The sequence below is a fragment of the Geotrypetes seraphini genome, chromosome 2, assembly GCF_902459505.1.
Source record: "Geotrypetes seraphini chromosome 2, aGeoSer1.1, whole genome shotgun sequence".
NCBI classification, from domain to species: domain Eukaryota; kingdom Metazoa; phylum Chordata; class Amphibia; order Gymnophiona; family Dermophiidae; genus Geotrypetes; species Geotrypetes seraphini.
Window position 1 is genome coordinate 471,370,610 of NC_047085.1, and position 12,656 is coordinate 471,383,265.

Consider the following 12,656-nt stretch of genomic DNA (forward strand, 5'->3'; position numbering starts at 1 on the left):
GTGTACAGATATTAGTGTTCTGAAGATTCCTAAATGTACAGCCGGGATTTGGGGGATGGTGATGGATTGTGCAAATTATCAGATGATGGTCAGAAAGGGGAAGAACTGTGGTGGAGAAATGTATGATAGAGTAATTGGAGAAGAGGATGAAATCAAGGCAGTTGTTGTTCTGGAGGTGGTAGAGCACAGCTGAAGATTGATTGAGGATGTTAGGGATAGAAGCATAAAAATTGTAGGGTTTGTTAGAACGAATGTTTGTTTATATATTTCTATACTGCACAATCCAAAGTTCTTGGTAGTTCACAAGAGAACATATATAATAAATCATACATAGACAAAACATAATCTGCTTGAAGTTTCTTCTTATAGGTGTGTGATAATCAAAACTGGATGAGTTCCTCATTTTGTCTGTTCAGAGCTTGCCATTCTGCCATTAATTATACTTCATCTTTCAATGCTTTGTTTTCCATGTAGGCCACTGGGATAGCAAAAGCATCAACCCACTCTAACTCCACCAGGATCGAGTTACTCATGGTAAAATGGATGGGTGGCGGTCATTGATCCTGCACAGAGAAGGGGAACAATACTGGCGGGGACAATATTAAAATTACCAAGAATGATGGAGGGTAGATGAATGTTCAAGAAAGAAGGAAAGCCAAGAGTCAATCAGTGAGGAAGGAAGAGAGGGACTTATCAGGGGGTCGGTAAATGACAGCTACACAGAGGGATAGGGGAGCAAATAGATGGAGTGGAAGAAAAGTGGTAAGATTGAGGTGGGAAAAGGGTCTGAAATTTACAGACGTAGCAGCCCAACACCACCTTCACAAACAACTGGGTGAAGCATATAGTAGAAAAGATAGTTTCCATAATATAGGAGTAATATATGGCCTTGAGTAATTTTGGATGGCAGCTGAAGTAGAGTCATCAAGGCAGATCCAGGTCTCAGTGCAAGCAGATGGAGAGTTTGAGAGATGAAGTGGTTATGGATTTAGGCAGGCTTGTTAGAGGCATTCCACAGGGCACATGAGAAGAGCAATGGGGAAGGGGGTGGGGGGAAGAGGAACAGAAATAAGATTGGTGACATTGCTGTGTAACCTGCATTAGTAGGGTGAGAATTGATTGGGAGAACCAGGGTTGGGGTTGATATCCAAGAGGAGCAAGAAGATAACTGGTGAGGGAGGCATGGAGGGAGTGGGGATGGCTGAAAGTGTTGAAGCTTTAGGGCTGAGAAGAAGATTGTGGACCAAAGGGAGGGTGAGGTAATGGATTCAAAAAGTGAGTGATGTGGTGTTGAGTTCACTGGTTTGGGGTGAAGGGAGAGATTGGGGAAAGTCGGTATCAGCAGTAGGAGGTATTCAGGAGTCATAGTGGTTGAAGGAGAGAGGGGAACACTGGCAGGAAACTGGCTATGGGCTAATCTTAGATCATAAAATTGCCCCTCCGAAGGGATACCACCTTGTAGTGGTGTAGGGGCTTGTATGTTACAGTGACTTGGGGGGGGGAGGGCTATGCTATATGGCCACCCATATATCATAAATTCACAAAAAACACCCCTCAACAACCAGGGCTACGTCTCAGGATTTATGAAAAAAGGAGAAAAAGACCTCAGTGTCTAACAGGGGCTATGAAAAAAGCTTCCCAAATAGACAAGCCAGTCTCAGACAGAATTTGAAACTGGCAGACACATCCTTGGTCAAAAAAAACTCCTTTAAACTCTATTAATATTCAGAGTCAAACATTTCTCTTGATAAATTCTGTTTCAATTTTAAATATCTGAAAAGTCACTTATCTGAATAAATAGCTGTTTGGACGTAGTCGTGGGGTTAGAAAGCAGGAACACAAAATGCTCCGTGGGAAGTCAGCTGAAGGCTAATTCAAGCATATCCAATGCAACACTTCCATAATCATCCAACAGGGCTCCCTGTTTCGCTATAATGCTTCGTCAGGGATTTTGCTGTAAAAAAAGAACAAATTAAGTCCAAAATATTTTCACAAAACAGAAAAGGAAAAAAATGCTACTTAACCCACAGCGTCCATTCACCCGCTTCCACTCCTGTCACAAAATGGCCCCTCAGCGTTCTAGGCTAATATGCAAATCCACTTCTTGTGGATTTGGATTTTTTTCACCCATATATCATACCATACACTTTTCTTCTATACCACAAATTTCAGCTAGGATTCAATGAGGTTTACAAGAATATTAAGAACAAGATATGAACATTGAATGAGGATAGGAGGTAGGCTCCAGAGATTTCATTATAGGTCCAAGAAGAAAAGGTGGGTCTTAAGTTTCTTTCTAAAGATGTGATATTGGCATGGTTGTTATAGGTGGAGAGGAAGGCCATTCCAAATCTCGGGGGTCCCTGGTATGTGAATGTTGTTTCATTCAGCTTTTTCCTACATATGCATGAAGGGGGGAGGCTAATTTGTACCGTTGGTTTGTCCTTGCATTGAGGAAGGAGTGCATAGACAGGCCTCTGAGGAGAAAGACAAAGAGTGTCCCAAACCTGAGGGAATCAAGATGGTATTTGAAGCAGATGTACTGTGAGTCAGCTCCTGTGTTGGCATCTGTTTTAAGCCATTTTCTCCCTGTTTGTGCTGGTTACAGTGGGGAAGAAGAAAGAACAGATATGAACCTACCCGCTAGTGCAAGGTTCAGTTCTTGAGCTGATTCAGACTGTCCTCGAGGTTACTGGCATCATGACCTATGGATCCGTTGCAGTGCCTTTGGAGAGCCCAATATTTAATGAGTTGGGCCTTTGTGCAGAATGTTTATCTTTGAGCCTTGAAGATAGGCTGGCTCCACTGAGATTAGGAAGTAGTTTTTGATGGCTTCTACACTATCTGCGAAGGGGCAGGAGAATAAGTTGGCCTAATTGAACGGGCAGCCAGTGCATGGAATGCCCCATTGTCCCCCAATTGGCTCGTGGAGAGGATATCTGGAATCAAGGTTTGACACTGTAACGATCTTCTGGAGCTGCTGAGTTGATCAGCATAGCACTGCCCTTGGTAGATTTTAGAAACCAGCAGTAGTCGACTATGGCACCATATGGGAAGCCCCATTAAGATGTCCACTACCACCCCTTCACTGCTTCCCTTATCCAGCAGCAGCCCTTCTCCCTTTTTTAAATCTCTCCCCTGTCCAGCAGCACCTCTTTCCTGTCTCCCTGTCCAGCAGTAGGCCTCCCTTCCTTTATCTCCCCCCTCTCTTCTCCTGCCCATCAGCACCTCTTTCCTGCGCCCCCATCCAGCAGTAGGCCTCCCTTCCTTTTTCTATCCCCCCCATCTCTTCCCCTGTCCAGCGGCACCCCTTACCTCGCGTCTGCCCTCCGCCAACAGCCGCCTCAAGCCGCCGTGGCCTGCAGCCACCGACAGCCACCGCGGCCTGCAGGCGCTGACAACCGTGGCGGCAGACAGCCTCCGCACCGCCCGAAGCCGACATCTGTCTTGGGAGAGAGAGATGCTTGGAAGCACGCATGCGCACTCCTACCTACGGGGACCTACAGCGCGCGGAAAACGGGAACACGCAGGTCAGAGTGCGCATGCGCGGCTTAGGCTTTTATTATATTAGATTACAAGTGTCACACACTTAGGACTGTTTTTTTAATTTATTCACAACAGTATTTAATTTAAGATAGAACCCATGGATATTTTATTAGAATGGTATTCATTTTGATTACGGTATAAGTCTTGCACAATTGTAATTCATTCAACACCTTTTCACTAGTTGTACAATTAATTTATTCATTTCTTTTTACATTTACACGGATATATTATCTCATTTGAATGGTATTCATTTTAGTAGTATGCTTAACACGCTCATTTCTCACCCAACATTCTTTATTCAGTCACTTATTTCTATTCATTTTAGACACAAAATTTCCAGTTTTCACTTGTCCAATTGATAACTGACTTCTCGTTTAATTTCGATTTATTCACATCCCAGTGAACTTGATTTTAAATACAAGTGGTTGTATTACCTGGTGCTTTTCATGTAATACTTTGGTTTTTCTCCAGTACACATTCACAGTGCAGCAACAAAATCAATAGTATGCATAATGTTCACTCCACAAGTACACTTCGCATACATATTCAGAACATGATGTAGATACGCTAGGCTGTAAAGCTAGGTGTCAGCGTTGACATCTTACTTTTGTTTTTCCCACCTTCTGTGACAGTGTTTCAAGATCACTGCAGGTAAGATATGTGGACAATTTCTTTTCAACTACAAATTTTTTGAATCAGACTCTTTTCAGCACTATTATCCAGGTAGCTTAGGGCATCAAAAGGCTGTCTTAAATGCTCAATATTGCCACTATACATACAGTTCCAGCATTTCACTGTTTGTTTCTAATATTCAGTGACAGCCTGGATTTATTTTTTGTCTGCAGTTACTAACATTAAAAAAATGTTTCAAAATTACTCAGTAGAAAATTTTTCATTAAGAATTTTCCCAAAACATTTTGTTAGGTTAGGCCAGAAATCTTATAAACTGTAACTGATATTATAAATATTTATATGATAGAATGCATGGCTTTTATTACTAGGACATCTGTGTGATGGGGAGCGAAGGCTTTTAAACTTCTTCTTGCAATGCCAAGCCCTGACCACATTTTACAGTAAGTTATAAAAAAACACACTCTTATTTGTCTTGATGCTACTGGAACTGTGCAAAAGTCATGGTTCTAGCAGTTTGGCTAGAGGTTCAAAACCATGAGGATGGGAATTGAAGGGGGGGCCGGAGATGTCATGGGGATGACAGAGAAAATTTAATTGGTAAAGCCTGTATCACAAATAGATTTACGGCCCCTTTTACAAAGCCGCACAGCAACAGCCCCGAAGCCCTTTAAATCTCTATGGGCTTCGGAGCCATTAACGCAGTGCAGCCGCTAGCGCGGCTTTATAAAAGAGGCCATTAGTTTTCTTGGAGAAAATATCCTCTAATAATTTGAATCCTATTTAAAAAAACATGTTTATTCATAGGAAAAGTCAAGAAACTGTTAAACTAGGGCATCTGAAATGATTCTGTGAACTTAGAAAACCAGAGTTAGATTTTCAGAAATGACATATTCAGTGGCTAAAACTACAATTCTCACAGTATATCTCTTAGCTTTGCCAAGGTTTTTAAAGCATATAAAAAATTAACATGAGCGTTATGAGAACTTTGTCCAGCAGCCAGGTCACATGTAAGTTGCGTTTTAGTGAGAACTACCAAATTCTAATGTCCACCTTTATCTGTATTTCCTGTCCTATTAACTCTCTTTCTTCCTCCCCTCTTAAAGTCAATCAATTTGTACCTTTGCTTAATCTTTGTAAACCGCATAGAACTTCATGGTATTACGGTATATAAGCTGTTGTTATTATTATTATTATTATTCATCATTGGTTATAGGGAATAGCAGTTCAGAGATAATGTCCAACTCTATTAGAATAGAGACATCTAGAATGGTGTGTCACAGGTGGCGCTTGTATTTTAGAATAGGATCTGTTGACATAGAACCTGTTCTGAAATATATGGCAAAATGTATGTCCACGAGCCTGTTATCTATAGTATGAATATCCATTTTTGGAAATACTTCTAAAACATGAATGGGGCAAAGCTAGGACTTGGATATTCATGTGCTGCCACATGAACATCTATGTTATGAAATGGCAACTTAAACATCCATTTCCTGGTACATAAACATTTATTTCAGCCATTTTATTTATATAAACGTCCATATTTCTCGAAGCCATTACAGAGACTGATACATGCTAGGGTTTTTTATTTTTTGATAAGGGAGGGGGCAATCAATATTCAAAGGAGAAAAGGCTTTTGCCTGGTTAAACACTGCTGAGCTGGCCAGCTGGTAATATTTAAAGTCACTTAACCAGATAGTACTGTTGAATATTGGTTTTCTTAATATTCATTTTTTCTAGAGGCATTCATAATGCTATTATTCCTATTCAAGCCCTATTACCTATTCAAGCACTATATTTTTCACATTGTATGTTATTGCCTTTGAAGCAGTAATCTTTTTCATATTATGTTTTTCAGATTTTTGCACCTCTGTGTGTATTGCTTTGTATTTGTAGTATTTTGTCACTTTAGATTTTCAGACTATATTTTGACTCTTGTATATTTTGCTCCTTTCAGATTTCTGTGATTAGCATGTTCTTTCCATGTATTATGGATCTAGATCAGTGGTTCCCAACCCTGTCCTGGAGGACCACCAGCCAGTCAGGTTTTCAGGATAGCCCTAATGAATATGCATGGAGCAGATTTGCATGCCTGTCACGTCCATTATATGCAAATCTCTCTTATGCATATTCATTAGGGTTATCCCAAAAATCTGACTAGTGGTGGTCTTCCAGGACAGGGTTGGGAACCACTGATCTAGACGATGCTTTCTCTGTTTTGGATTTTAAGGACCCCTGAGGAAGGCACACCTTGCTGAAACACGGACTGTGTTGGGTCCATTTGTGATTAAACAGCTTTGGAATTGTAAACTTGTATTTTAATAAACTGTTGGTCACCCAGATCTTGGTGTGCCACTTTTTTTCTTCAGTTGATCTTGCAATTTGTTATAGAACACCTTGGTCTCATTTCTTTGTTTCGTTTGAATATTTGTTCTAACCAGCTATTCCCTAACAATTAGGTTAGGGGCAGTTTGGAGAGGAGTTTGGGTGTTGTTGCTACTTAGTTGGCTAGTGGTGATATTCAGTGTACTAACTGGCTAAGTAAGCAGATAAAGTTAGGACACCAAAAAAAGCTGTCATTACTTTATCAGCTGTGCTATCCAAGCACTGGTCTGAATATTGACCAGAGCCCTTTTAACTACTGGGTGTCTACATGCAATAACTTGGATGTGCCCTGGCATTGAATATCTGGGGTTAACTCAGTATTGCCGCAGGCTGAAAATTGGGCCCTTCAATTTTTGCTTCTCTAGAGGCTTGAAGGGAGGTAATCGTTGATTAAAATATTCCCAGTGTATGAACTTTGTTATAATGCTGAACTTTAATGTCTATGGGGAGAGCTGTTCTGAGATTTACAACTCAGACTATATGTTATATTGATTATATAAATATAATTTTATAAATATAATTGAAGTGGCATAATGGGACATGTGCATATTCATACATAAAAGTATTTTAGGACATAACTCTGTAGCCGTCTAATATTGACATAATGTGATTTCAATTTATAGGAACATGCCAGGAGGATGAAAGTGCAACTTTAGAAGCCAAGGTTTCTCATCAGGATAATCCAGATGAAACTGAATCTAGCCATCTTGAAATGGCAGCACAGATAGAAGACAGTCAAACTGAACAGACCATGGAAGTAACCAAAGGTGCTGATATGGTATTACAGCGCTCTCCAATTCATGAGCAAAAGGATAAGCACTTGTCTCAAGAGGATGACATCCCTAATATAATCACAGAAGACGCTCCAACTCTAGCACCTGAGGCCATAGTTGTAACACCAGACTCATGTAAGTCAGCAAATGAAGAAGACACACAACTTAAGAGGGAAGAAAGTTTAGAGGTAGCAGGAGTGCAAGATTATGTACACATACCAGAAAAAGAAGTGAGTGATGCCACAGAAGTATCTGATCTAGAGATGGAAAGCACTCCTGCAACTGAAAACTTTGCAGAAATAAGCTCACCAGTGGGAGATAAGTCAATGAAATCACCAACTGAAATAGATTCACCATTAACCTCAGTGGATACAAGTAAGACAAGTGTGTCATCCTCCCCAGCAGTTTCATTAGACTTGCATTCTACAGCTGAAATGTTTCCTAGTCATACCCTTGCTGTTAACTACCCTGTGGGCAGTACTCAGCCAGCAGCTTATGTATCTCTCACTCCAAAAATTGGTATGGGCAAACCAGCTATTACCAAAAGAAAGTTTTCTCCTGGTAGACCCAGGTCAAGACAGGTAAGTTTGCTCTTTTAAATCAGATAACTAGAGAAAAACCATTTATATTGATGTTTTAAACAGTTGCCTGTAGTTATCATGGTTGTTTGAGCATCTTTGTCAAGATCATTGATTCTATAATTTGTTTTTCAATAGTAATAGCTAACACACACTGGTTTGGAGGAAAGCTGTAGATCCTTTTTCCTACAGATACTGGGACTTATTTTATACTTTCCTATCGCCTACTTTTTTGCTAGAACAATATTACTATAGGACAGTGATGGTCACAAAGTTTAGGTCAAGACCACTTTAGATCCAGTGAACTGAAGGAGAGCTGCTAAATATCTTTCCATACAAGGTCACAACACTACTGACCAGTGTGTGTCAATGACATTCAACCCACACTTAAACTGTATTAGATGTATCCTAAAGGAGGTGGGTATTTCCAAATGCATTCTCTTTATCTATTGAGAAATATGTTGTCCTTCATGTGGTTTTTCCTACCATCCACTTCTCCCTTTCTGCCATGAACTTGGAGAGGTAGAGAGTATCAAGAAAAAAGTCAGAATGATGATGAGGGCCATCCCTGAAGTCTCTAAGAGCTGTCACTGGCTCCCCGGTCTTGCACTGAAGAACAGTGTTATAGAAAGAAGCGTGAAAAAGTATTTTTCTCCAACAACATGAATGTTTTATCTAACAACTGTATACTGTACCAACAAGAAGCCCTTATATTGTGATTAAGATCCTTGGGACTTCCCAAGAACTCCAGGTTTACACATCCTTGCAATCTGTAACCCCAAAAGTAGAGTTTCTATGCAATCATGTTTCATAGTTGGCAGATTAACAGACTAGAAGTTACTGATTACTGGCCACAGACTTAGCCAAGATTTAAAATGGATTTTATATAAAATTGGAAACAAAAATCTAATTTATGTGTATTGGATTTTAATTGCTTAAAATCAACTGTACCATATAATACTCTATTTAAAAGATCAGATACTGTTGCAAAAACGTAGGAATTGTGTGTCAGTCTAGGTAAATATCCCCTGATCGCAAGTTGCTTGCAGAAGAATGTCAGTCACATCTTTCAGCTCTTTCTCCTTCACCAATGGAGTATAGCTCCCTCAGTTTTTCATTCTGCAAGTAAATTGAAAAGGTGTGTTGCTCTATTCGGTTTTTATTATTTTTAGGTATTCATTTATTAGTGAGGCTTTGGTGCCCAGAGGTCCCCATAAGTGGGGCAACACTGCCTGGGAGAGGACGCAGACTCCACAATGAAAGTCTGCAGCTTATAAGGCAACCACTGGGCATACCTGCTGAGTTGGCCTGCTTTATGCATGTCAAAGCTCGAGGTCTGTTCTTCTGGGAGCTAGCTCACATTCTGATTTATTAGAGGCTTGAGTGCATGCTGTGATGCCCATGGGTTACGCTCTTGGGATTTCAGGGAGGTGGCTACATTATCATCCCCCCCCATATTGCACAGTGAGGATTCTTGGGGGTTGAGTTCATAGTCGGTGCCAGACTGACTGACTGCCCAAAGAATTCCAGTTTTGGATCACTTCCAGACCAGTTTTGAGAGGGAAAGTTTTCTCCATTCAGTCAGGCTGCAGAAAAGCTGACCCAGGCAGGCACCAGCACAGCACAGTGAGTACAGTCCATTATTCTCTATGAGGAAAATTGGGCTGTGGGTCTGAAAATGTAATTGTTTTAGGGGTTCTGGGGCCAGAGATAGGGTCCACCTCCTCCAAAACCCCCTTCTATGATTTTTGTTGTTGTTGTTTCATTATTTAACAATACATAACATAATGAATGTGCAAGAAAATGAAATCTTATAAAAAATATATATTTATAAAGTAAAAAAAAGAAAATAGTTTTTCATATAGTCCACATTGTAGGATACACCATCTAAGATGGGGGCTACCAGAAATAGAATGTCAGGCCCCAGTGATGTCACCAGATACATCTGCAGTCTTGCCTGCAGCTTGGGACCAAGTTGAGAGAAGATGGTCTGGCATTCCATGGTAGGGGCTCCTAGAAATAGAATGTCGGGCCCCAATGATGTCACCAGGTATGTCCGTGGTCATGCCTGCAGCTCGGGACCAAGTCGGGTGATGATTTTCCTTCTCTGAATTTTTTTAACTTCAGGGGAGTCCCCATGGGCCATTTTTGGTGTGAAATCGCTTGCAGCAGCCATCTTGGATTTAAAATTATCTTTTTTTCTAAAGCCTTTATCTGCTTCAGAATACCTCAGTTTAGTTCAAAATTGACTGGGATGGACTCCTAAGGCTAGTCTAACCCTTTATCATGCCAATTTTACGCTGTATGATCTGCCAAATAGTGTCTGTGTACTACAGGGCATGCAAGGGAGGGGTAAGAGCCTTGGGCTTTAGCCTCTTTTGAGTTCTCAAGGGTTGAAGAGCTAAGGGAATCCAGTTAGCAGGGAAGAAATGCCTCCCAGATCCCACAATCATTGAAGGTGTGAAATGCAAGTGTGTGGATGCTGTGTAGCCCAAGAGAAGTCAGTCTGAGATTCTACAGAGTTTTAGGGGTTTACCCTGGAGTTTATTAATCTCCTGTGGAAAGCTTATCTTATAGGTCCATGAAGCTCTGCGTTGCTCATGGGCGCGCCAACTTTGGACCGGGGAGTGCTCCCACTCCAGGAGACCTCCGTGCAGCTGATGGAGCTGGCCTCTAGTCTGTATGACCAGGAGGAACAAGACTGGGAGGACTGGAGGGTCAAAATCCATGCCTTTACTATACCAGGGCACAGCTTCCTCCCTGGGGGATTCCAGTTCCCTTGCAGGGACCAGGAGTCAGGAGGCAAAAGCAGTTCTTGACCAGGAAGAAGATCCATCTGTATACTGGCTTTTCAAGTCTACTTCTGTACCACATGTTGTTTCAGATGCACTCAGGGAGTTGAAGCTGGAACCTCAACAGCCATCGACTTCTCAGTGCATCATCATGAGTGACTCAGATGGTCAGATTACCATATTCCTTGCACATCCACTTACTAGTCTTGAAGCAATTGGAGTCTCCCGGAGGGCTCCCTGAAGGTGGCCAAAACCATGTCCAAGCTTTACCCTATGGCTCCTGAATTTTAGCAATTGTTTAGCCAGCTAAAGGTTGATTCCACGGTGGGTCAAGTAACCAAATATACCTCACTCTCTAGTGAGGATGGCGTGATGTTAAAAGATGCACAAGATCGCAAGGTGGACATGGTCCTTAAGAGACAATTTGAAGCGCTAGCAGCAGCAGCTTTGTTTGTGGCGTGTGCCTACTACATCAGGTTGTGGCAGAAGCCTGCAGTAGAGGAGGAGGTGTGTCCCAAGCTGGTGCTGGAGGGGTTGGCCTATGTGGCGGATGATATATATGTATGATATCAGAGTCAGGAGCAAGGTATTGACATAAGCTGTTTCCTCCTGCGTGATGCACTGGATCAGGCAATGGGTAGGTGATTCAAACTCCAAGGCTACTTTAAGCAGACTGCCCTTTAAGGGACAGATGCTATTTGAAAAATGCTTAGACAATATCATGACCAGTTTGGCAGATCACCGGCCTAAGTCTCTACCAGACAGCAGACCTCGCTAACCTGCCGGGGAAGGCAGAGGCTATTTTTGCCCTTCACAATGTTCCCACCAGTTCTATGGACGTTCCTCCACCCAGATCTTATCAGAGATCCAGCCAGAGATTTGGACACTCCAAACACCAGTAGCCCTTGGGGTTTTGTGACAGCACTGCCTTCAAGAAAACCCAATGAAGCCAGGGTAGCAAACACACTCCCACACATTGGTGGGAGACTGTCGGTGTTCTGGAAGGCATGGGAGCAAATTTCCTTGGATCATTGGGTCCTACACCTTATCCAAGAGGACCACAAGAATGAGTTTTATTGCCCTCCCCCAGCTCTGTTGATTCACCAGCTGAACAGTCAGAAAAGGAGGCCAGGGTTTGATCAATGCTGCAAAGGCAATTAGACTTTGAAGCTATAAAACTGGTCCCTGAGGAAGAATTGGGCTTGGGTACATACTTTATATACTTCATAGTGCCCAAGAAAGGCACCGGAGACCGATTCTGGACCTAGTCCATGAATGCATTTCTCAATGTACTGCACTTCCACATGGAAACGGTCTGGAGATGTAAGCCATTCGATTAGCCTTAAAGACATTGGAGAACCACCTGGAAGACAAGGCAGTCGGAGTGTTCTCAGACAATGCCACTGTGGTGGCTTATGTGAACAGACGGAGGCAACAAGAGTGCTCCATTATGTATGGAGGCTCAGATGATGTTCAGGTGGGTGGTGGAAACTCATCTTCAGGTACTCTTCACAGTCCATCTAGCAAGACTGGAAAATATGCAGAGCTACTTTCCCAGCCGGCAAACTCTAGACCTAGGAGAATGGTCTCTATCTCAAAGATCGTTAGTGCATCGCTAAGGAAACCGATGATAAATTGGATGGTTTCAGCCAAAAACGTGAAAGCAAACTGCTTCTACAGCCAAAGCAACAAACCGTGCAGCACAGGATTAGATGTATTTGTTCAGCCCTGACCAGAAAAGAACCTGCTTTATGTTTTTTCACCATGGCCCATGGTGAGCTGGGTCATCCGCAGAATCGCATCTCACCTTGGCTTTGTGATCCTAGTAGTGCCAGATTGGTTGGCCTTGATTGCTCTGAATACATGGATAGGCTTCCTATCCCCCCAGCTGTTACTTCCATTTCTGAGAAAGGCCAAGGATTAACAGCAAGACACAAATTGTAATTTAA

At 42.0% G+C, this 12,656-nt stretch overlaps 1 protein-coding gene across 11 annotated transcripts in view; it reads left to right on the forward strand.

Moving 5' to 3' along the window:
- The window catches only part of KMT2C (lysine methyltransferase 2C), an 803,286-nt gene that overhangs the window by 366,639 nt on the left and 423,991 nt on the right, over positions 1-12,656 (forward strand). For 10 of the 11 annotated variants that reach the window (XM_033931655.1, XM_033931654.1, XM_033931660.1 and 7 more), the window contains exons 13-14: positions 4,548-4,619; positions 7,188-7,918. In XM_033931655.1, the coding sequence (XP_033787546.1) occupies positions 4,548-4,619; positions 7,188-7,918 (803 nt within the window). The remainder of the gene's footprint in view (positions 1-4,547; positions 4,620-7,187; positions 7,919-12,656) is intronic. The other variant, XM_033931662.1, reaches the window with a different exon arrangement.